At 47.9% G+C, this 22,604-nt stretch overlaps 13 protein-coding genes across 13 annotated transcripts; 4 read left to right on the plus strand and 9 right to left on the minus strand.

Moving 5' to 3' along the window:
* Positions 1–506: 506 nt before the first annotated feature.
* On the minus strand, positions 507–2,188 carry N7516_005486 (glycoside hydrolase family 32 protein; the record flags this gene model as incomplete). Its single annotated transcript, XM_057218206.1, has 3 exons — positions 507–1,246; positions 1,288–1,726; positions 1,796–2,188. 3 exons carry the CDS (start codon positions 2,186–2,188, stop codon positions 507–509), a joined length of 1,572 nt encoding a protein of 523 aa, XP_057080089.1.
* Positions 2,189–3,350: 1,162 nt separating this feature from the next.
* N7516_005487 (uncharacterized protein) lies at positions 3,351–5,051 on the plus strand (the record flags this gene model as incomplete). Its single annotated transcript, XM_057218207.1, has 5 exons — positions 3,351–3,741; positions 3,793–3,927; positions 3,982–4,031; positions 4,092–4,644; positions 4,696–5,051. 5 exons carry the CDS (start codon positions 3,351–3,353, stop codon positions 5,049–5,051), a joined length of 1,485 nt encoding a protein of 494 aa, XP_057080090.1.
* Positions 5,052–5,429: 378 nt separating this feature from the next.
* On the minus strand, positions 5,430–7,357 carry N7516_005488 (uncharacterized protein; the record flags this gene model as incomplete). The annotated part of the gene is made up of 2 exons (XM_057218208.1): positions 5,430–5,492; positions 6,461–7,357. The coding sequence occupies 2 exons, from the start codon at positions 7,355–7,357 to the stop codon at positions 5,430–5,432; spliced, it is 960 nt and encodes a 319-aa protein (XP_057080091.1).
* Positions 7,358–8,836: 1,479 nt separating this feature from the next.
* Positions 8,837–9,272, plus strand: N7516_005489 (GFA family protein; the record flags this gene model as incomplete). The annotated part of the gene is made up of 2 exons (XM_057218209.1): positions 8,837–8,953; positions 9,018–9,272. The coding sequence occupies 2 exons, from the start codon at positions 8,837–8,839 to the stop codon at positions 9,270–9,272; spliced, it is 372 nt and encodes a 123-aa protein (XP_057080092.1).
* A 2,442-nt stretch (positions 9,273–11,714) lies between these two features.
* Positions 11,715–12,254, minus strand: N7516_005490 (uncharacterized protein; the record flags this gene model as incomplete). The annotated part of the gene is made up of 1 exon (XM_057218210.1): positions 11,715–12,254. The coding sequence occupies one exon, from the start codon at positions 12,252–12,254 to the stop codon at positions 11,715–11,717; it is 540 nt and encodes a 179-aa protein (XP_057080093.1).
* A 122-nt stretch (positions 12,255–12,376) lies between these two features.
* Positions 12,377–12,771, minus strand: N7516_005491 (uncharacterized protein; the record flags this gene model as incomplete). The annotated part of the gene is made up of 3 exons (XM_057218211.1): positions 12,377–12,451; positions 12,510–12,722; positions 12,745–12,771. 3 exons carry the CDS (start codon positions 12,769–12,771, stop codon positions 12,377–12,379), a joined length of 315 nt encoding a protein of 104 aa, XP_057080094.1.
* A 147-nt stretch (positions 12,772–12,918) lies between these two features.
* Positions 12,919–13,101, minus strand: N7516_005492 (uncharacterized protein; the record flags this gene model as incomplete). Its single annotated transcript, XM_057218212.1, has 1 exon — positions 12,919–13,101. The coding sequence occupies one exon, from the start codon at positions 13,099–13,101 to the stop codon at positions 12,919–12,921; it is 183 nt and encodes a 60-aa protein (XP_057080095.1).
* A 244-nt stretch (positions 13,102–13,345) lies between these two features.
* N7516_005493 (uncharacterized protein) lies at positions 13,346–13,590 on the minus strand (the record flags this gene model as incomplete). Its single annotated transcript, XM_057218213.1, has 3 exons — positions 13,346–13,420; positions 13,443–13,541; positions 13,564–13,590. 3 exons carry the CDS (start codon positions 13,588–13,590, stop codon positions 13,346–13,348), a joined length of 201 nt encoding a protein of 66 aa, XP_057080096.1.
* A 246-nt stretch (positions 13,591–13,836) lies between these two features.
* N7516_005494 (uncharacterized protein) lies at positions 13,837–14,052 on the minus strand (the record flags this gene model as incomplete). Its single annotated transcript, XM_057218214.1, has 1 exon — positions 13,837–14,052. The coding sequence occupies one exon, from the start codon at positions 14,050–14,052 to the stop codon at positions 13,837–13,839; it is 216 nt and encodes a 71-aa protein (XP_057080097.1).
* A 2,561-nt stretch (positions 14,053–16,613) lies between these two features.
* N7516_005495 (uncharacterized protein) lies at positions 16,614–16,997 on the plus strand (the record flags this gene model as incomplete). The annotated part of the gene is made up of 2 exons (XM_057218215.1): positions 16,614–16,644; positions 16,846–16,997. 2 exons carry the CDS (start codon positions 16,614–16,616, stop codon positions 16,995–16,997), a joined length of 183 nt encoding a protein of 60 aa, XP_057080098.1.
* A 2,694-nt stretch (positions 16,998–19,691) lies between these two features.
* On the minus strand, positions 19,692–19,975 carry N7516_005496 (uncharacterized protein; the record flags this gene model as incomplete). The annotated part of the gene is made up of 2 exons (XM_057218216.1): positions 19,692–19,862; positions 19,937–19,975. 2 exons carry the CDS (start codon positions 19,973–19,975, stop codon positions 19,692–19,694), a joined length of 210 nt encoding a protein of 69 aa, XP_057080099.1.
* A 55-nt stretch (positions 19,976–20,030) lies between these two features.
* On the minus strand, positions 20,031–20,825 carry N7516_005497 (uncharacterized protein; the record flags this gene model as incomplete). The annotated part of the gene is made up of 3 exons (XM_057218217.1): positions 20,031–20,153; positions 20,222–20,662; positions 20,748–20,825. The coding sequence occupies 3 exons, from the start codon at positions 20,823–20,825 to the stop codon at positions 20,031–20,033; spliced, it is 642 nt and encodes a 213-aa protein (XP_057080100.1).
* An 885-nt stretch (positions 20,826–21,710) lies between these two features.
* N7516_005498 (homeobox domain-containing protein) lies at positions 21,711–22,604 on the plus strand (the record flags this gene model as incomplete). Its single annotated transcript, XM_057218218.1, has 1 exon — positions 21,711–22,604. The coding sequence occupies one exon, from the start codon at positions 21,711–21,713 to the stop codon at positions 22,602–22,604; it is 894 nt and encodes a 297-aa protein (XP_057080101.1).

The raw sequence follows: 22,604 nt of genomic DNA on the forward strand, positions 1-22,604 counted from the left end.
ATTTTTAACGTACAATACACTGTATAGGAGGCCTGAAAGCGATCTGAAACAAGGCTTAATTCAGGCATATGTCAGGCCAAAACAAGGCATTCGGCAACAAGCATTTGTCATTGAGCGCTATACCCCGTCGTACGTCGTACTCGCCCCTAGATTCTACTTAATGGATCATGGATCATTTTAACCTATCTTCCTCAGTATGCCGTTTCGTAATTATGGTCTCTGGAAAGCAACCCCTATATCCTACATCGCTGAACACGAAGAGGATGACAATAAAAGCCCGCATTTATCACTTTACTAAGCGGAAGCGACATCCACTATTATCAGTGAAAACCTAGGACCTCGACGGGCAGAAGAGTTTATTAAACAAATCAAACTGTACAAAGAAAGCAAATACGTAATTACCAGTCAAGCATTGTCAGTCAGTTATATTCATTTTTCCTAACGACATCAATCACATTAATGTATCATTCTCAGCTATACATGTCTCTTTGACAAGCTAACCGCTATCAGTTCCAAGTCGAGGCGATATTGAAGATATCGAGTTTAACGCCCTGAGTAGCTCCCCCAGTTGACACCAGCTTGGCATTAATCGCATCGGCGCTGGGGAAAATCTGAGCCGTCAGAGTGGTCTCGCCCTGACCGCCGAAAACCTCCACACTTGATCGATCGACAAATATGCTCAGGTTCACCCTGTCATCCCCATCCGCAGCGAGAGGTCCTCGATAGACGCTCGCGAAGGTATCGTCAAACGACACGTCTCCAGATTGAGTGCGATCAACGAAGACCTGCTTGTTGACGAAGTCGTAACCAATAAGAGTCTGCTCGGTAAAGTCGGTCGAGCCCCGAATGGCGATGGCAAATTCCGAAGCCGTTGATGTAGCAGAGAAGCTCAAATCGATCTTGATCGTCTCTCCAGTGGTCCCCACAGCGGTTGATCCTTCCCGAACAGACTTGTAATTGTGCGAATAGGCCGGTTGCTTGCTTAAGATAGAAGACCAGGCTTCTTGGGGCTGCTGAACGAGAGCCACCTTGCCCCCGATTGTCTTAAGAGCCAGGTGCCGAGGAATAGACATATGGCTACGCCAGGATTCGGTAGGAATTTTCACACCATACTGCCAGTTGTTCATCCATCCGATCTGGATGTGGTCGTCAATAGCGAGGCCGTTATAGCCAGTCGCGGCGTAGAAATCTGGGCCCCAGTCCATCCAGTTGGCAGTCGCATTTCCGTCGTACACACTATCCGCGTCTGCAGTGAAGGTGGTCCCGTCAAACTCACCCACGAAATACTGGTTTCCAGAGCCGACTGTGCCGGGGGGCCGCCGGGGTTGAGGCCGGCCGCAATGACCCATTTCGTGGACTTCCCTCCATCAAGGGGCAGCTTGAAAAGGCTAGGGCACTCCCAGACGCCGCCTTGCGCGTTGTAAGGACCAAATTCACTAGCCAGCTTCCAGTCTTTCAGGTTGTCGGAAGTGTAAATCACGAACTTGTGTACTGCTGCCAGAGCAGTAATGACAACCCACTGTTGAGACTCCTCATGCCAAAACACGAAGGGATCACGGAATTCATTGTACTGATCTTCATAACCGGCGGGCGGATTATGGATAATTGGGTTCGCGGAATCGTATGTAGTCCAGGTGATGCCATCATCAAGACTGTAGGCAAGGGACTGAGACTGCTGGTTCTCCTGAATGATCTTTCCACTTGGCAGAGTCTGTGCCACAGGGTACTGTAAAAAAATAAGAACTTGTCAGTTATTTCCAGTCCAGGTATTTATTTGCCAGTGATATTAACGCACACTAGAAGTATACATAGCGACTAGAGGGGTCTTGCCGTCCTTCCCAAAGCCACTCGTATTGTTCACATCAGCGACCGTACTTCCGGTGAAGTACATCTCGGTGACGTTACTGCCGTATCCCCGGGCGAGGAAGGCCACGGGCTGCTCCTCCCAGTGCGTGAGGTCTTTGCTAGTGGCATGGCCCCAGGACATATTTCCCCACTCCATGCCGCCGGGATTGTACTGGAAGAACATATGATAGATCCCATTATGGTACAAGAGACCACTAGGGTCGTTCATCCAGTTTTCTTGAGGCGAGAAATGGTATTGACCACGGTAGGGCTGGTCATAGTCAAAGGCATTTGCGAATCCTGCGAAAAGACCCACCGCAAGGGCCTTGATGATATGCACCATTGTGGGGTGATTATGAATTGAAGGATTGAGGATTCAACGCTGTAGGAAAATAATACCTGGCGATTCCGGCACGACGAGGCCATTTTATATGTGAGCCAGTCGCTTCAAGTCCTAGGATACCGGATATTCCCTAGATCCTCCACTTCCCACGGGGACCCAGTCTAGAGGAACTCGTCGCCAAAGTATGGATAGCCGAAGTGCATCAGTTCTCACTCCGCTGGTAGATAGTAACTTTCGCCATGCTCGCAAGGACCTGCATCATCCCACTATTCTAAATTTAATCGGAGAAACTCATCTTGGCACCAAATACAGTCACGCATGGACATGCGCATGACGATTATGGGGTAAGGAACCATGGTCATCTTCGGAGATTCTTCGGGTCGTGGTGTATCTGTGGGGAAAAAAGTTATTGTCGGGACACTCTGGGGATGATAGAAGCGAGGAAACCCCGAGATTAAAAGTCTGTGCGACAGCCAATTCCCCGGTCTACCGGGATCATTCCCCCATAATATGACGCATGGACGTGCGCATGGCAATTCTGGGGTAAAAAATCTTGATGCCTTTGGGGTTTCTTCGGCCCGTGGTACCATGTCTCGGGGAAACAAGTCATCATCGGGGCACTCTGGGGAACATAGTAGCGAGGATACCCCGAGATTAAAAGTCTGTGCGAGAGCCAACCCCCCGGTTTAGCGGAGACATTCGGTTCGTAGAGCGGGGTCGGACGGCAGAGGGGACCCCGGATTGATACCCCACATGAAATTTTAAGGCAACTCCGACTCCGAGTCACACGGAAATCTCACCGGAATCCCATTGTAGTACCGAGGATGCTCTGGAAGCTTATGATGGGGTCTATTACCGGCGATACCGGCTTGGGCGCGAAATTCCACTTTAATGCATAAGCCACCGGGGATAAATATGGGGTTTTGCGTATAAAACTAAGTATACTCCTCATACAAAAGGCTATTTAATATACTGGCAGTGGTATTAAAATTACCCTAGTAAGTACATATACATTAGAGTGTGTTTTCTACCAAAGCGAGAGCGTGCCCCGTGAGTACTTAAACCCAATCTCCTCCCAACTGTCAATGGTTGTCAGCATAGAATCGCAAGCCCCTCCTCCTCCCTCGCTTCCTTGACTTACCTCGTATTCAAAACGACAATTATGTTGTTCAATCGCCCTTCGAATGAGAAGGGTGTGGCATGGCCAGCTATCTTAGTTGGCTTATTCGCGTCATTTGGCGGTATTCTCTATGGATACGACACCGGGACTATTTCTGGTATCCAGACCATGCCTTTCTGGATCGAGGAATTCAACCACCCTAACACTGGCCGTATCGCCTTAATTGTCTCTATCTTGTCGGTTGGTACTTTTGTTGGTTCACTCGCTTCGGGTGTCCTGGCAGACATTACTGGCCGAAGATGGGGAATCATCTTATCTGTTATGTTACCTTTCAACCTTGGGGTTGCCCTCCAAACTGCTGCCACATCGCAGCCAATGTTCATTGCTGGCCGCTTCTTCGCCGGTCTAGGAGTTGGTTTAGTTTCTGCACAAGGTTTGTTAGTCAGTATCATCGCTTCGGGTTCATCTTATTGACCATTCTCAGTCCCCATGTATCAATCCGAGACTTTGCCAAAGTGGATTAGAGGCGCTGTTGTTGGTTGCTACCAACTGTGTATCACGATCGGCCTTTTCCTAGCCGCAGTTGTTAGCTGGGCAACGAAAGATAGGAACGACAGTGGTATGACTAAATTTCAACTCGAGATAGTGACACACTGATCTCACAAAAATATAGGAAGCTATCGTATACCGCTTGCCGTTCAATTTGCATGGGCGCTGATTCTGGTGACTTCCCCTAGTGACAAATGGCAGCTCAAATTGACCAATTACTTACATCACTAATAGACTGGAGGATTGCTCGTTCTCCCAGAGACCCCACGTTTTCTTATTAAGAAAGGCAACGACGCCCAGGCTGTGAAGTCTTTGGCTTTCCTCCGCCGCTTAAAGGCCGATGACCCACAACTCATTTCTGAATTTGAAGAGTTAAAGGGAAACTGGGAATACGAGAAGACCATCGGTTCCTCATCTTACCTCGAATGTTTCAAAGGTGCTGTCCTCAAGCGCACGCTTACTGGTATTATCCTTCAGTCTCTCCAGCAACTCGTCGGTATCAACTTCATTATTTATTACGGTACGAGCTATTTCGCCACCAACGTCGAAGGACTTCCCGACTCCTTTATATTGCAAGTGATTATCAACTCGATCAATGTGGTTATGACTCTCCCTGGTCTTTGGGCAGTTGAGCGATTTGGGCGTCGTCCAGTCCTCCTGACCGGAGCACTTGGTATGGGTATCTCCCAGTACATTGTTTCGGCGTGCGGCGCGGCGACCCCAATTACGAATTTCCCGTCACAGTGTGCCCAGTTCGCTTTTATTTGCATTTACGTCTCTTTCTTCGGTAAGTTAAGTCGATCATACCAAGTCAATATGTTATTAACATCTAGATAAGCATCTACTTTTGGCCCTTGCGCCTGGGTTGTTACGAGTGAGATATTCCCCCTTCAGAATCGTGCTAAAGGCCTTGCCATGACAACTGCGGCGAACTGGTTCTTCAACTGGCTGTTGTCCTATATAACCCCTTACCTCACCGGAGCACTCAACCCAACCCAGTCCAACGTGTTCTGGATTTGGGGCAGCTTCTGTTGGATCGCTGCGGTGTTTGTCTACACCATGATTTACGAAACCAAGGGTTTATCACTTGAGCGGGTCAACGCGCTCTACGAGAATGAACCAAAGGCATGGAAGAGCCCCGGTTATCGATCTGAACATCGCGAGTTCTCTGTTACTTCTATGGATGAGAAATGATAGCCTTCGGAATTATCTGTTGAGGATGCGGCGCCAGGAAGCTCTGTCTGAACCTTTTCTGTTCGTTGTTTGTCTGTTTCTCGGGCTGTATACGACTGCATCTATTTACTGGATGTATTTTAAACAACGGAAATATCGACCATATCAGATCTGAAATAGAGCATCTTATTTGTTACTTTCGGTGGAAATAATCAAATTTGATACCTAATTAATTTTATTACATATTGACTATAGGCTCCGCGGATTGGACCGCGGAACTTGATTACTACGGCTGGGAACAAGCTCAGCCCTAGTAATCAATGGCGGATGGTGGATGTCTATAGAATAGAGCAAATCGGTGCGTAAAGCGCCTTTTCATCAATCTCTCACCTTACTATTTCATTGCCATTGTAGCTTCACTTCAGAGGATGTGGTGGAGCCATCTGAGGAGAAGGCGTACATCTAATGCTGATATGGATTAGAAAATCTCAAATGTTGTTCCTGCAGCCATTTTCTAGTCTGATAACCATACAAAATAGGAAAGCGGGAAGGTCCGGTACGATAGATACATCATTTCAATTCCATACATTTTCTGCTGATCCGATATTCGATCAATAGGCTCCCTAGCGGCCCTCGGTATGTTACAAGCTTGTTAACCAGAATGCCTACCACGGAAGCCTGGTATAATGCTCGGTACAAACAGGAGGCATTCCCCCAATCGAACCATGCAAAGCCCATTCAGCCAACTTATGGGGTTTCTTTTCCACCTCATCATGAGCAGCCAACAACCATTTATAAAACGCATCGATATCTTCATACATAAGCGCCCACGCATGAAGCCAACTCCCCGGGTCTTCTTCCTCACGCTGCCGAACTATCTCTGCCTTGTCCGAAGCAAGTAGTCGTTCCCGCATCTCCATCCACTTAGTATAGCGTTCCCGAAGGAATGCCAGCTCTGCCGGCGTGAATATATAGTCTCGGTCTTTACTTTTCGCAAGGCGATCAGCGTCATCAGCGATCCTGTGAATCTCCTCTTGGATCGACTTGGGAAACTGCTCCAGTTCTGGCTCGAAGAGAAGACTGTGGAAGCCAATTCCCAATCTATATGTGAGACCTGCCGCCTGTGATAGGAGCATTCTCTTCAGATCACGCGCCATTACTACCCCTAATGGACCTGGTCCGTACTTTCTCGCGTAGCATTGATAGCAGCGCATTTCGTCGATTTGTCTTCTGGAGAGTAGATCTTTTCGATCTTGTTAGCTTTGTTCTTTTTGGGTACACGGGGTGGTCTTAGTAATAATACCAGGGGTCTTTTTTGGGGAGGTAGTGCTGCGCGAGTATGTAGTATTTAACATGAATATCCGCTGTTCTTTCCATTTTTCGCAACACGGACACCGCATCATATACATCGTCCAGAAGCGGTCGCGCACATGAACGCGGTATATCGCATATGACGGCGGATGATTGACTGGTCGTTTATTCTTCAGTTTCTCTGAAAACCGGGGATAGTGGCGATCCGTGGCTGTTGGAATCCTGTACTGGCGGCTGGTTGCAAATGCGACTTTGGCCGTGCCATCGCCCCCGATGAGGGTGGGTTTCAGTTGGCCTGATTGGTACCGGCATTCATGGCATTTGCGCAGGTGTCGCTTGTATCCACAGCGCGTACGTTCGATAGCTTCTACCTCCGCTTCGAAAAGATGCTTTTTTTCATAGGCATCTAATGTGATGAACTCGGTAAGGGTCATGTTTTCAAGCGCTGTCCACCCGCAGCCTTGGAGCTCGTGGTAGGTATTCTCAATACCGGATGAGATGGACCTAGCATCCCACTTTTTTGAGCTGGCGAGTGCGTATCGTCGTCGAGTCTGTTTCTCTTTGATATACTGGCCAGATTGTGATCGCTTTTCACGGCGTAAATGCGGTAGAAAAGGGTTTGACCTCGGTGTTGATTCCCAAGTTGTGCGATGCTCCGATGCCGGGGAGCTGGGGATAGGCTTGCGATATGCCAGTCGGAGGATGGAGTGATTATCGAAGTTTTCCTCCGGAAGGAGGCGAAGACACCGGCTACATGCCCAGCGCATCGCCTTCCACTCAGGCTGGGTCCAATCTGGACTGAGAACATTGTTCTTTGAATTTAAAAGCGGAGTGATGCCACCTTCTTCCTCATCACATTCTAGCTGGACCAATCTTTCGACAAAATGCTTTCGGGTTGGTTGGATGATCTTTCGAAATTTTTGGTTGGTTTGGCTGACAGATATCAGGCCAACGGGGTCTAAGAGACGGAAGATAGCACATTCAAGCTCAGTAGGGATCGTATTCAAAGCTGCCATCTCTTCAACAATTAAGTTCCCAGCTTCAAGTTGGCAAAAGCAAGCAAAGTGCAGATTTTAAAATTTAAAATAGGTGCCTTGTGGGAAGATCGTCGGTGGTGCTTGCTGCGGCATTAGTAGTAGTCTTATCGGGGCTGCCTCACGTGATTGATAACCACGACCCGTAGTTAGGAGATGTGTCAAGCCAGTGTGCCCCACTTTAAATTGGTGACGGTAAGTCCCGGGGCTACCAGCCCGGGGGGTACTCGAAAAAAAAGCTCCGGGATACCCGCCAAGCCTGCTTATATCATCGTCTAATATTGAGTACGTCCCAGGTCGTGGACCTCAGGGATACCCAAATTCATTTGATTATATAAAATACATTTAGTCCAATCATACCAACCCTTGGCGTAGCCCCATACCACACTAAAATGCACCACAACTACTCAGTATATCTATATATATCCCAAATACTATAAAATATCTTTTATTTACTTACTTTTTAACATTGTTTCTACATCAATTCTAGGTTATAATATATTTCGTATAATATTAGTATCTTCTAGTATAACCTATACTAGAATTTTTATAAACGCCGAGTATATATATATAACTAACTAGTTATATATTTCTTTATACTTCTACCCTATCAAACCGTTTAACCTTTTCTTTTTCGCTTTTCTCCCTCTACGTCTATTCGATCGGCTTTAAATCTCGTATATATCTTTATTAAATTGTCTATTTATACTCTACTAATTTTTAGTATTTTCCGACCGTACGTTATAGTAGTATAAACGTTTCGGTTTTCTCTACCCTAGGGACGCCCCCGCTCCGGCGTTCGTTCGGGGGTTAGGCCGGTTATTAGGCGCCTAGTACGGCTATATTGTAGGTTCTGCTAGTAAGAAATAAAGAAGGCGGTATAATTAATTAGGAAGGCGGTAGTAAAAGGTATTAACACTTTTACGGAGTCACCTGATTATAGAGGGTAAAGAGGGTAAATAAAAGTCAGACGGAAAATTAAAAATTAGAAAAAGAAGACTATGGTTATATAATCAAATGAATTTGGGTATCCCTGAGGTCCACGACCTGGGACGTACTCAATATTAGACGATGATATAAGCAGGCTTGGCGGGTATCCCGGAGCTTTTTTTTCGAGTACCCCCGGGCTGGAACCCGTAAGTCCCGAGGTCCCGTACAGGGCCGACCTCGGGACCACTTCGATTATATAATAATCACCTACCCGTGGACCCTAATACTCCATTTAGCTATAAAAAAGAATTAATATAAACCCATTTGTATCTATACTTTGTAATGTCGGAGTTACCTGCGGGGTGTTTTGCACAGACCGAGGCTTGAAACGCTGAGACCTGCACCTACCCGTCACCAGCACCTGATTTATAATATATAGTATTTGTCATCCAAGACGTTGCATTAAATGCTGCGATTATCTCTAATAGTTCCTCACTATAACCTCATCAATGCTCGATAGTTCCAAACAACATGTCCACCGATAAATCCAAGCCCTATATCCCCCTAGCCGGCAGCGCAAATGACGGTTGGTCTGCAGACCAGCAGGCGACAGCTACATGCTACTGTGGCGCCATACAACTTGCTTTCGTGAGTGTAACACATAGCTCAATACCAATATCCACACTTCACTAAAATTAACGGCAAATAATAGCCAACCGAAGGTCCTGGCCTGATTGACACATTCCTCTGCCACTGTACAGACTGTCGCAAAATCACCGCCTCTATGTTCGCCTCCAATTTCATAATTGCAGACTCCCATCTGAGACATATACGCGGCCGCAAGAATCTCACGTCCTACAGCCAGTCTGGGACAATCGGTTCCGGCAAGAAAATGACCAACTTCTTCTGCACAACGTGTGGTTCGCTTATGTATCGCGTCGGCGAGGCATTCCCAGGACATACATAGTATTCTTCGTCTTGGAACAGTGGATGATTTTAACTTACATGAGACTAAGTTGAGGCCGAGGATTGAGCAGTTCACGAAGGATCGAGTTGGGTGGTTACATCACGTCGAGGGCGTTGGACAGGTTGGAGGGACGGCGTATAGTCCGAAAAGAGAACCTGACAGTTCGCTTTGAATTGGGCAACTCAGACGAGCCATACTCGAAAGCGTAGAGTATCTCGTCGTTATGGAATGAAACTACAAAGATCTGAAATGAAAAGGAAAAAAAGTTTACCAAGAGACTGAAAGGGCATAGAATAAAAAAGTGCAGTTGATTACAACTAGCTAACAAATCGAAGATTTAATACCTTGATTTTCCTTTAAAAACTGTCTTCGAAATATCCTAGTCTTTATATGCAACTGAAGAAATAGAGTATAGTAAAGAGGTATTCCCTTCTGTGCTTGCTTCTGCTAACTTCGAAGCCTTTGATATTCTAGTGAGAGGATGGCTATGAAGAGTCAGTCGGCTCCAATCTGAGTTCATGCCGACTTCAGAAAATACCCCTCAATAATAAGTGAACAAAGCCTCTCACGGCCTCTGTCGAGCTACGTCCAGTGCATTTGACTAAGTACTTGCAGTCACACATTAAACTTTGATCTGCTCCAGCCTCTAAAAGAGCCATTGGAGCAGGAATTCCACCGTCACTCTAAGCCCATCCAAGCGCGGTGGACACAGAGCCCGCGAGGTCTATATAGGCGCCTCACTGCAGGAGAAATTGAAATATCCCCTCGTGGCCAAACTTTGCCGCACATCCCAGCCCATCATTGACACGACACAGAGAGGTACATAGCAAGTTGAGTCACAGTAAATGCCTTCCGACCAGTCCTCATATGTAATTTGTTCAAAGAACTCGTCTGATGACTGGAATTGTGGGAGTTTGCCGTTGCCATCCATGCCGTCCGTACTAACACCATGCTCCAGTAGTGCTGCAATATAGAAGGGCATAAACTCCTGCCAATTACCCAAGGGTTTAATATAAGGCTCAATACCTCGTTCCAGTAGAAGTTTTGCTATCGCAGTTGTATTATGTACGATTTCACGATTGAGAGACTGAGAGGATAGGCATTTATTACACTTCGCTGCGGAAGTCGATATCGATTCCACGGTCGAGCATAAACTTGACGCACTCTTCATTTCCTTTATAGACTGCATTGCTGGGAGTTAATTGAACGTCTGGTTCTAAATCGGCCACACTTTTCGACCCAAAGCTGTGATCAAGAAGAAGTTTTAATATTGTATCGTCCCCTTCATCCAAATGGTAAGTCACCCTACAGAGCAAGGAATACCCACCGTCATCAAACAACGTCGGATCATCATGAAACCATTGCATAAGGAGCACAGCGACTGCTGCACGATTATGGTATATCGCCTGTGTCATATAAGAGCAATGTGGATCATCTAAGTAGGATGTTGAAACGTGTCCGAGAAGGAACTCCACAATATGTTCATATCCATGTTCTATCGCTATTTTTAGGGCATCCCTTTGTTCGTTGTTTAAGTGTTTAGTTGTTGCATAATCCGGTCCACGGTCGAGAAATTCCTAGACAGTGTGTAACTCGCCGCGCGTGCAAGCCCATATCAGTCACGGCCGAGTGGCAGTGACGAAGAGCCGAGCTCAGCACAAGCGGTCTTCGGGTCCCATCTAATTGTGGAGTAACAGACTGGCCTGCATAGGGGCTAAAATTGGGACGGGAAGACATTTCATATAAAAGTCGAGTTGTAAGATAATTGTATAGATGTAAAAGGCTCAATTGTAGCAAACAAGAAACAATGTCATTAAGTCTTTCATATATAAATACAATATAAATACAATAATATCACTATGTGCGCCAGGAGTTAACCAAGGGTTTCACATTCAACATCTCACCTTATGGTGCATATGTATGTATGAAGTATAAGCTCTTTGCAGATGCGGCATATACATATTGATTCCCTGGACTTGTATAAATTTGCTTTGGGTTGATCCATTTTTTGATTCTACTCAAGTTTCCTTTTCATTTCTACTTTATGCCTACAGAAAGGACTACATATACTACACGGCGAGCTGCGACATGAAATCTTATGAATTGAGCAAGGCTATGCTAAAGGGGAAGGACCGTGGGGGGTGGATGTGCATGATTAATTCGTGGGTCGTTGAGTGAAGGTTAACTGAAGGTGATCAAGGGGTGGTCTCGAGCAACAAGCCTTCTTTTTACCACCACAGCAAACAGCCTTGAGATTTTCCTTCTAATTGGGTACACGTTGTAACCTCTTCCTGACGAGAAGTCTCCATTGGAGACAGTCCTGCGGAGACTCTTGTCGTTCAAGGCCGCTTCTTTTCTTTCCTCCTCTTTTAAGGTTGGGCATTTTGTGTGATTGAATATGCATAGGCAATTGTGGATTCGTGATTGATGTGGGACGGTTTCTTAGATGTGGAAGTTTGTTTGAAATGGATGGTCAAGGTGGATGGTTGACCAGCCGGTCGATTGTCCCAAAGCTGTGAAGCCCACGACGGTCAGACTGATTTGGTTCGGAGGGTTGATTACAGACGACGATCGACTTGAATGATTGAAGTAGTCGTCAGCAGTCTTGAAGCCGAATCCCCCACGGTCAGACAAGTTGGGATTGAATTGGTTGATTGTGGTGGGTGGATGATCGAGGTAGTTGTGAGAAGTCTTCCGATTGTCCTGAAGCCGAAGCCCGCCACGGTCAGACTGGATGTGGTTGAAGTGAATTATGCATCGAGATAGATGGTTGATCGAGGTGGATGATGAAAGGGGCATAAGCAGTCCGCCGATTGCCCTGAAGCCGAAGCCCGCCACAGTCAGCCTGATCATGATAGGAGTGGTTGATTGAGGTGGATAGTCGAAGTGGTTGCAACTAGTCTGCCGATTGTCCTGAAGCCAAAGCCCGCCACGGTCAGACTGGTGGATGCCGTTGTTCAAGGGGGTAGCGAGGTCATTCATGGAGGGAGGGATTCGAAGTGGTTACCACCAGTCAGCCGATTGTCCTGAAGCTGTGAAGCCCGCCACGGTCAGACTGGTGAGTGTTGTTGATCGATGGGGTTTCGAGGGGAGATCGAGGTCATTTATGGAGGGGGAGGTTTGAAGTTGTTGCCACCAGTCAGCCGATTGTCCTGAAGCCAAAGCCCGCCACGGTCAGACTGGTGGATGTCGTGGGAGGGGTGGGGGTTCGAGGAGGGTATTCGAAGTGGTTGTCACCAGCCTTCCGATTGTCCTGAAGCTATGAAGCCCGCCACGGTCAGACTGGTGGATGTTGTTGTTCAAGAGCGGGTTCGAGGGGGGTGATTGAAGTGGTTTATGGACGTGGCATGAAGGGGTGATTGAAGTTGATGATCGAGGTGGGTGGATGATCGAAGGTGAGATAGCCAGTCTGCCGATTGTCCTGAAGCTGTGAAGCCCGCCACGGTCAGACTGGTGAGTGTTGTTGATCGACGGGGTTTCGAGGGGAGATCGAGGTCATTTATGGAGGGGTGGATTGAAGTTGTTGTCACCAGTCAGCCGATTGTCCTGAAGCCGAAGCCCGCCACGATCAGACTGGTGGATGTCGTTATTCGAGGGGGTAGCGAGGTCATTCATGGAGGGGGGTATTCGAAGTTGTTGTCACCAGTCAGCCGATTGTCCTGGGGTCGAAGCCCGCCATGGTCAGACTGGTGGATGTCGTTGGAGGGGTGGGGGTTCGAGGGGGGTATTCGAAGTTGTTGCCACCAGTTAGCCGATTGTCCTGAAGCCGAAGCCCGCCACGATCAGACTGGTGGATGTCGTTATTCGAGGGGGTAGCGAGGTCATTCATGGAGGGGGGTATTCGAAGTTGTTGTCACCAGTCAGCCGATTGTCCTGGGGTCGAAGCCCGCCACGGTCAGACTGGTGGATGGTGTTGTTCGAGGGGGGTTGGAGGGGGGTTGATCGAGGTAGTTGACGGAGGGGGATTGAAGTTGTTGTCACCTGTCAGCCGATTGTCCTGAAGCTGTGAAGCCCGCCACGGTCAGACTGGTGAGGGGTGTTGATCAACGGGGTTTCGAGGGGGTTGAAGCGATTCATGGAGCGGGGTATTCGAGGTGGTAGTCACCAGTCTGCCGATTGTCCTGAAGCCGAAGCCCGCCACGGTCAGACTAGTGAGCGTTGTTGATCGACAGGGTTTCGAGGGGGATCGGGGTCATTTATGGAGGGGGGTTTGAAGTTGTTGCCACCAGTCAGCCGATTGTCCTGAAGCCGAAGCCCGCCACGCTCAGACTGGTGAATGTTGTTGATCGACGGGGTTTCGAGGGGAGATCGAGGTCATTTATGGAGGGGGAGGTTTGAAGTTGTTGCCACCAGTCAGCCGATTGTCCTGAAGCCGAAGCCCGCCACGATCAGACTGGTGAATGTCGTTGTTCGAGGGGGGTATTCGAAGTGGTTGTCACCAGTCTGCCGATTGTCCTGAAGCCGAAGCCCGCCACGGTCAGACTAGTGAGCGTTGTTGATCGACGGGGTTTCGAGGGGGGATCGGGGTCATTTATGGAGGGGGGTTTGAAGTTGTTGTCACCAGTCAGCCGATTGTCCTGAAGCCGAAGCCCGCCACGGTCAGACTGGTGGATGTCGTTGTTCGAGGGGGTTCGAGGGGGTTGATCGAGGTAGTTGACGGAGGGGGATTGAAGTTGTTGTCACCAGTCAGCCGATTGTCCTGAAGCCGAAGCCCGCCACGGTCAGACTGATGGATGTTGTTGTTCAAGAGGGGGATCGAGGGGGTATCGAGGTCATTCATGGAGAGAGGGATTCGAAGTGGTTGATGGAGGGGTGTGATCGAAGTCATTGAAATGGTTGTTACCAGTCTGCCGATTGTCCTGAAGCCGAAGCCCGCCACGGTCAGACTGGTGATTGTTGTTGGTCGAGGGGGATGATGGAGGGGGATTGAAGTTGTTGTCACCAGTCAGCCGATTGTCCTGAAGCTGTGAAGCCCGCCACGGTCAGACTGGTGAATATCGTTGTTCGAGGGGGATGACGGAGGGGGATTGAAGTTGTTGTCACCAGTCTGCCGATTGTCCTGAAGTTGTGAAGCCCGCCACGGTCAGACTGGTGAATATCGTTGTTCGAGGGGGATGACGGAGGGGGATTGAAGTTGTTGTCACCAGTCTGCCGATTGTCCTGAAGTTGTGAAGCCCGCCACGATCAGACTGGTGAGTGTTGATTGGATTTCATGTTTGATGGGTGATTGATTGGATGATTGAAGTGTTGTTTGAATGGATGGTTGATTGAGTTGATGGTATGATGGTTGATTGAGTGGATTGTATGATGGTTGATTGAAGGGATGTTTGAATGGATGGTTGATTGATTGGATGGTGGATGGTTGATTGATTTGTTCTTTGGATGGATCATTGATTGATTGGATGATTGAAGTGTTCTTTAAATGGATGGTTGATTGAGTGGATGGTAGGATGGATGATTGAAATGTTGTTTGAATTGATGGTTGATCGGTTGGATAGTCAAGTGTTGTTTGAATTGATGATTGATCGATTGGATGGTGGATGGTTGATTGATCAGATGGTTGGATGGTTGGTTGAAGTGTTGGTTGGGTGGTTCCTTGAAATTGTTGAAGACTTTCTTTTGTTTTCCCTCTCCTCCTTTCCTTTCTTTTTTTTTCTTTTTCTTTTTCTTTTTCTTTTTGTTTTTGGCCGTGGTGCCTGAAGGATAGATGTAAGTAAAGGAGCAAAGAGAGGTTGAATGTGGATGAAACAACAAACCAGACATGTGATGAATGATGTGAAGGTATAAGACATGTTGATGTGATATGTTGTTGTGTGGTTGAGTTGTCTGAAGGATAGATGTAAGTAAAGAAAGCAAACACAAGTTGGAAGTGGATGAAACAACAAACCAGACATGTGATGAATGATGTGAAGGTGTAAGACATGTTGATGTGATATGTTGTTATGTGGTTGAGTTGTCTGAAGGATAGATGTAAGTAAAGAAAGCAAACACAAGTTGGAAGTGGAAGGAACAACAAACCAGACATGTGATGAATGACGTGAAGGTGTAAGACATGTTGAAGTGATATGTTGTTATGTGGTTGAGTTGTCTGAAGGATAGATGTAAGTAAAGAAAACAAACAGACGTTGGAAGTGGATGGGACTAACCAGTCATGTAATGTAATGTGGACGTGACAAAGGCCAGTGCATCAAGGCATGGTGGTAACAGAGTTCATCTCTCAGATGTGGAAGTAGAAAGATGAAAGATGTCATGAAGGTCAGACTTATGATGTAAGACCTGATGAAAGATGAAAGTTGGATAAAATATTTGATAAATTGTTTGTTGTGGATGGTGTGAGGAGTTGGGGAGATGAAGAGGGAAGAAAAAAAATGGAGGGAAGAGGGGGGAGGAGGGGGTATTTATACCCCAAGGGTCGAAGTGCACAGGAACTTCACGGAAGTATCGAGAAGCGCATGTGAACGGTACGGAAGTATCAAGAAGTGCATGTGAACGGCACGGAAGCATCGAGAAGTGCATGTGAACTGTACGAGAAGGGCATAGAAACAGCACGGAAGTATCGAGAAGTGCATGTGAACTGCACGAGAAGGGCATAGAAACAGAACGGAAGTATCGAGAAGTGCATGTGCACTGCACTAGAAGGGCATAGAAACAGCACGGAAGTATCGAGAAGTGCATGTGAACTTGCACGAGTAGTGCATAGAAGCAGCACGGAAGTATCGAGAAGTGCATAGGAATTGCACGGAATTATCAAGTATCGAGAAGTGCATGGGAACTGCACGGTTCGTAACTGGGGGTCCCTTCAAGGACCCCCTATTTTTCAACTTCCCCTCTTCAACTATTTACTCAACAAGTTCACTCCAACCGTAATGATTACTGAGGCAGTAGTGTAATCTCTAGAGACATAAAAAGAAGATGCGACGGTGTCACTCTATAGGCTTATCCCACTAGATATTATTATTGCCACTTTCACACAGCGACTCAGAGATATTTGTATCCCGGCTTCGAGTATTTCTAGTCACGTCTCATAGAAATGCATCATGTTGTCGTACAGGTCGTTGAGACGCGGTAAGCTTTATAGATCATTAAGGTTATACGCTGGACCGTGTTTGGTATAGCGTATATGCACGGCCCATGGTTGTGTCATGCAGTGCGACCTTGGCATCGGAAAAGCACAGACCTCGAGACCTCGGGATTTCCTAGGTAGGTACGAAGTTGCGGGAGTCAATGATGCATCTAGATAGTTTCTGCTGTTATAGATCGTATGTTGCTAAAATCCGGGAGCGCTCGAGTATGTACCTGGTCTAAGGTTGCATTGTGCCCAGACGAGGACTCTGGCTGAAGATGCAATACGGACACATCAGCCGCACAAAGAGTAAGATCTCCAGATAATACTATGGTAATATCATGAACTACTGCAATCATCCTATCCCCATCTTCGCTTTATCCGCCTGATGATCCTTTTGGTCAACCTTCTTAGGTATGATCTGTTGGCCCTCCGACTCGAAACCCCTACCAATCTCGATCGCTGGAAGGTGAACAGCAATTTATTGACTTCTCTGAACATCTAATACAGACCCAGATCCCCTCTCCTTAAACCGCTGCGTTGGTAAGCTGGATCCCGTGGAGGTCTTGGACATACCGGCTGGGCTGGATGATGGATATGGTACCCTACGACAGCATGCACAGCACCAACATGCGTTGTGGATGAGGTGTACCCAGTATTAGTTGGAGGAACAACAGGGACCGAGTACATGATGCAGATACTATTAGGCTCCTTGCAGGACCTTGACGGTGGGACGGCTTAGAGGGTGAGACAGTGCCATCGCCTTGAAGTACTATGTGACTGAGGATCCATATATGGCAATCTACAATGGAAATCAATGTTGATAGGTTACGAAGCGGTTGATCTTTGGTGACACTTTGTGGGCTACTCATGGATCATAGAGGGGATGAAGATGCAGAATGTATTGAGTGTATAGGAGCTATAGACGAAGGAGAGACGGAGAAAGAAACCGAGCTATGGGAGAAGCATTGATGCCGAAGACCCTCAGTGAGCATAGTGTAGCTTAGTTCAGCGAACCCCCTATGTCGTAGGCTGCGGTGGGTACTTGGGTTTGTTGCAAGTGCTAGGAAGGTTGTTCGTAAAAATGCGGGTTTTGAGCTAGCCGGAAATCGCAACGTGTCGCGCCAGTGAGATCAGTTAATGCCCGCAGAAGTAAGCCCGGTGTGTATCGTTGATGGCAATTAGTTGAAACTCGCCACGATAAGGGAGGAAGGACGGCGCGCGCTCTGGTTCGTAGATAGAGCTCGCGGACGAAGATAACTGAGCAGCGTGCTGGTTTCGCCCTCGTTTAATTTAGGTGGTGACAGCGAGGTGTGCGGGAGAGAATGCGTAGAGCGTGGTGTACGACGATTGCGAAGTAGCACGAATGCACAAACTCGGGCCCTTGACCTCTTTGGGCGCTACTCGAGGACCGTGAATGGCATGAAGATGCAGAATGTATTGAGTGTATGGAAGCCATAGAAGAAAGGGGAAAAAAGGGAAGAGACCGAGCCATGGAAGAAGCATTTAGGCCAAGCAGTAGTACTAAGCAACAACCTTATGATATTTCTACAATCTCTGGCTGTATTTCGGCAAAAGGTGGTGCTCCAGATCATCGCTCGAAACACATCAGACCGGTCAAGGGGAGTATAGACACCAATAGATGTGCAGGTATGGAAGAAGGGTGGATGTCTACAGATTTTCCAGGATGATGTGTCCTCAGGTATGTGGGAAACCGCAAGCTAAATGATTGATTCAGGCACCTTGATCTGATCTCGAAGAGCGTGAAGCGGCGAAGACAACGGATGATAAGGGGAGAGAACTGGACGCACTGCCATGACGGACACATTGAGTATCGAAAGAGGGTGCCAGATGGGCAACCATGGGATCCCCACCGTGTACGCAACCGAGGTCAGAGGTGTCTAAATGGGGCTTCAGATGATCCAAGAGGGCTGGTACCGGGCACTGGGAAGGACAAATGGACGAAGACGGCGTCGGGGAAAACGAGGGGGTAATCGAAAAACCTAGTCGAATTACTTCGTAAGCAAACAGCATAGTAGTGGGAAGGTGATAGAGAAGCCACATCTTCGGTCGTGATACAGATGCGGATGACTATCATTATATTCTGTTCGTATCTGGTAAATATCAAGAGGGTGAGATCACGAATATCGATTTGCGACTGAATACCCAGCGTTCGAAGAGTTGCGGACGGATCTGTTCAGTAGACTGGACGGTAGGATATCAGCGACCCTTGGTAAGAGGAAGAGGGTACTAACTGAGCCCTCCATATTCGTCGTGGAATTCATGACGAAACCAGGGCTCTTGTGACAGGGTCAGCGAGTAGACTCTGTTGCCACGGGCAGAGAAGGCGTAAAATAAGAGCATACAACCGCTACTGCCGACTAGGGCAGTACACGATCACAAACGACGGCAACGACAACACCTCGAAATTGAGCAAACCAGGATATAGAGATGGAGGGAGTCCGAGGGAGCACAACAGGGGAGAACTGCCGGGTCTGCGCCCCTCGGCACCAAGTTCACCTATCCAAGCGAGTTCCTCGGGCGACATCAACAACGGGAGCGAGGACGAAGAGAAGAGCGGGGCAAGCCATGGTGGGTGCACGAAGACGAGCCGTTCACATTTGTGGACTTCGCAAAACTCGTGGGGTGCGGGAAGACGGCGAGCTTTCGTGATACGGGGTTGACGCTGTTTAGGATGTCGGTGGATGGACGGACCGAGAAGTGCAGATGGAGAGATGCGGGCAATTGAGCAATTCAAACCAGAATTTGGGTTGTGGAGACAGTGTCCGACGATACCAATATAACCCACTCAGACCAGGTCTATCCGATGAAGGCAATTTCAGTCACATTGACTCCGTACAGCTATATGACACAAGAACGCGAGAATGGAGATAATCAGTGAAGCTACGTCTATTACTTTGCTTAGGAGATGTCTACGTGGTGGACGTCGAAGTGCATGGTGCAATGTGAAATGAATATATTATTGAAGACGTTAAGCTACAGAAGCTAACAAAGAGACTGAAAAATCCGACAACTTTATACTAGCTTAAGGTTAATCGGAAGTGATACATTAATATTGTGGATATAGTACTTGAATGTGGTTGAAGGCATAGCTCGTGGATACAGAATAGAGTACAGACGCAACCAGAGAGAGAGAATCACACCGTTTTTGTATCCCACTACACCGTGATCGAACTCCGCGTTCTTGTTTAAATGGCCCAAGTGTGGTAAACACCTAGTCTAAGGACAAGCGAGAATATGATGTGCGAGTCTCACTCGCTGACACCTCCAGGAGAAGTAAGGGTGGCAGCACTAGAAGCCTCGTAACTAGCAGAGGCATTGACACCCATGGCAATCTATGCAAAGACACCATCCTCGACCGTCTCACCAAGCAGAACGTATTCGAAGAAAGGATCAGAGTTGCTGTCCTGAGTCTCAACAATGACGACGTGGTCATCTGCACTCTCGGTGATAGAAACGGTGTTAGTGTTGCACGGGTAGGTGTTCTCAACCTGGGTAATCAGGTCCTGGTCGAAGAATAATTGGCCAATGTGAGCAACGTGACTACCGTGAAGGGTCTTGTTTGCCTGCTCCTATGTACCAACAAGGGCGACGACATGGATGTGAGTAGTGCGACCATTGTAGTGACCGGGGAAGATAGTCTTGAATTGCGCCGTACCATCGGCATTGGTCTTCTAGATACCGCGCGGGGAGGTCTTGTCGAGGTTGGTAGCATCGTCGCCGTTACCGTTCAGGCTACTCTGGACACCAGAGTAGACACCGGTGGAGTTGCCGTTCCAGGTATCCCAGTAGAGGTCCTGAATCGGTTCGCAGGTGTTGAGATCGATGAATTGTCCATCGAGAATGATAGGGATTCCATCCTCACCGTTCCAAACATGACAGAGTGGACGAGCTCGCCCTTCACCCAGAAAAGTGCGACCTCTCCTTCAGGGGTAAGGATGCAAACAGGGCTCTTGGAGAACATCTCAGACTCGGAGGTGTTCGGGGTAACATTGAGGGAGGAACGGTGGGAGGTATTCACCACCTTGTCGGTGTCACGGGCAATCATGCCTCGCTTATGATGTTTCGCAACCGTTGCGGCACGGTGAGCTTCGGCACTGGCGTTGACTCCCCGGCGCTCCAAATAATCTGCGCACAGGTTCAGGCAGCGTTTGCCATTGTGGAGGAAGGACTTCTTCGTCAAGGCGTTGTTGGAGGTGGGCTCGTGGACGGCGGGGTGGCCAGTCTGGCCATGGCAAGGAAAGCTAACTTTCCGAACTTCATCGTGAGGGTTTGAGGCGGAAAGGGAAAATAGGAGGGATTGAGTCTGAAGTTATTAGTGATCCAGCCCGAATAAGATGTCCGTTTTCATTTCTTCAAGTGGAAAATCGATACAACAGTTGGAAATATACCAATGCTGTTAGTTCAATGTCTCTGAGCAGTCCAGTTGAGTTGACCAAACTTTTAGAAGTCCGCCAACTTTCGTCCATACTTTATCACTACACAAATTCCAGCCTAAAGGACGATGAAATGGAACCGTATGTTTAGCGTACCCTTTGCACTCATTTCCGACATGGGATATGCAATATATATATATATATATATTATTGAATCTGATATTGGCACCACGTGGTAAATTTACCCGGAGCAATGAACTGCCCTATGTATAGTGGTTGATGACGTATTTATGGAGACCTCGGCCGTTCCGACATAGGCCTCTGGAGATACTATATTGTTCGAAATTCACACCTCTAGATGGGATAGTTATTTATTGTTTTACACAACACAACATATAAAAAAGAAAAAAAGGACGTCCGATATCGCGGGGAGAAAGATGAATCACCAGGTCTTGGCAACAACCCCCCCCCCCCACATTCCCTAATAGGCTTAGCGTTGTCGTTCAAAGGGCGCGCAGATGCATTTTGGGGGGATCCGTTTGGTTTTTGCTCGTCCACTCAAAGAACCCTTTCCTTTCTCCGCTCACTCCGTGTGGACTTAGTCGTATTGACTGCTTCTGTTGTTATCGGAGTTTGTGCTAAACGGTGGATACCTGAGCATGGTGCTTCGCATGCTTATCATGAAAAAAAAAAAAAAAATTTAACACGGGGGGGTTTGCCTTGGAGCGGTCCATGCCGAGTCACCAGAAACAGCGGAATTGGTGGCCCACCTCTAGTTCCAAGGTCACGGAGCTCCACCCGAATTGATTATTCGCCTATCTCTCTCTCTACCCCAGACAAACCTTGGAAAGGTACTTTCGGCCAGTTTTCATCTGACCGACTCTTCTCCTGCTTTCCACGGTGTCCTTTATTCTTCCATTCTGTTGGTTCTGAACAGCTGTTCTCTGGGCAACATTTCCCATTGTAACCATTCACGACATGGAGTATTTTGATTTCGAAGGCGCCTCGTCGGCCCATGGCTCTAATCAACTAGACGACGATGTCGGTTCGATTGATATTGAACTCGACGAAGCCGAAGAACAGGCAGCGAACTTCGACTCGCTGGTTCATGATCAAACGCTGGAGTTCTCCAATGACCCGGCACCGGAGCCGTCCGAAGTGAATGTCTCACAAGCCATTGACCCAGTCGGGGTCGACGGGGTTTACCCCATGTTCCGGGCCCAAGAACCATGCGACTATTGCCAGCGAAGGGGACTGGATTGTTTTGTTGCAAAGCGCGGTATAATGAACTATGGCTGCACTTGCTGTATCTCTCTTTGGCGTGAATGCAGTTTCACCCATGCCAAAACGCCGGGCAAATTCCTCCAGACATTACATAGCGTGTCAGAGAATGCCTACGTTCCTACAGGTAGCCTGACCGGAAAGAAAGCCCTGAAATCAGTTTCATACAACACATATCCCAATGACCCAGATTCGCGCTCTCAAAAAACTGGAGCTCGATTCTCACGCAAAGCAATCAGCATTCTGAAGGGCTGGCTGAGAGACCATAATGAGAACCCCTATCCTACCGAGCAAGAGAGAGATGACCTGAAACAATACACTGGTCTCACTCGGACGCAAATTGCTAATTGGCTCGCCAATGCCAGGCGACGCGGCAAAGTTCGTGCGTCACCTGGGAGCAGTTCTCCCGTTCCAGGAGCTGTGGACATCCCCATGAAGCAATCCGTCAACACATCCCTCATGACTCCTCTTGAACGTTGGAAGTACTCTCCCCCGAAAACGAACCGGCTACGATCAGCGATATTACCCGTGCCCTGGCCAATCCTCCATTCGATCCCACCCGTCCAAGACGGGCCCCATCGAGTCACGTGA

The sequence above is a fragment of the Penicillium verrucosum genome, assembly GCF_028828655.1.
Source record: "Penicillium verrucosum strain IBT 35672 chromosome Unknown utg000001l_segment0_segment0, whole genome shotgun sequence".
Taxonomy (NCBI): Eukaryota; Fungi; Ascomycota; class Eurotiomycetes; order Eurotiales; family Aspergillaceae; genus Penicillium; species Penicillium verrucosum.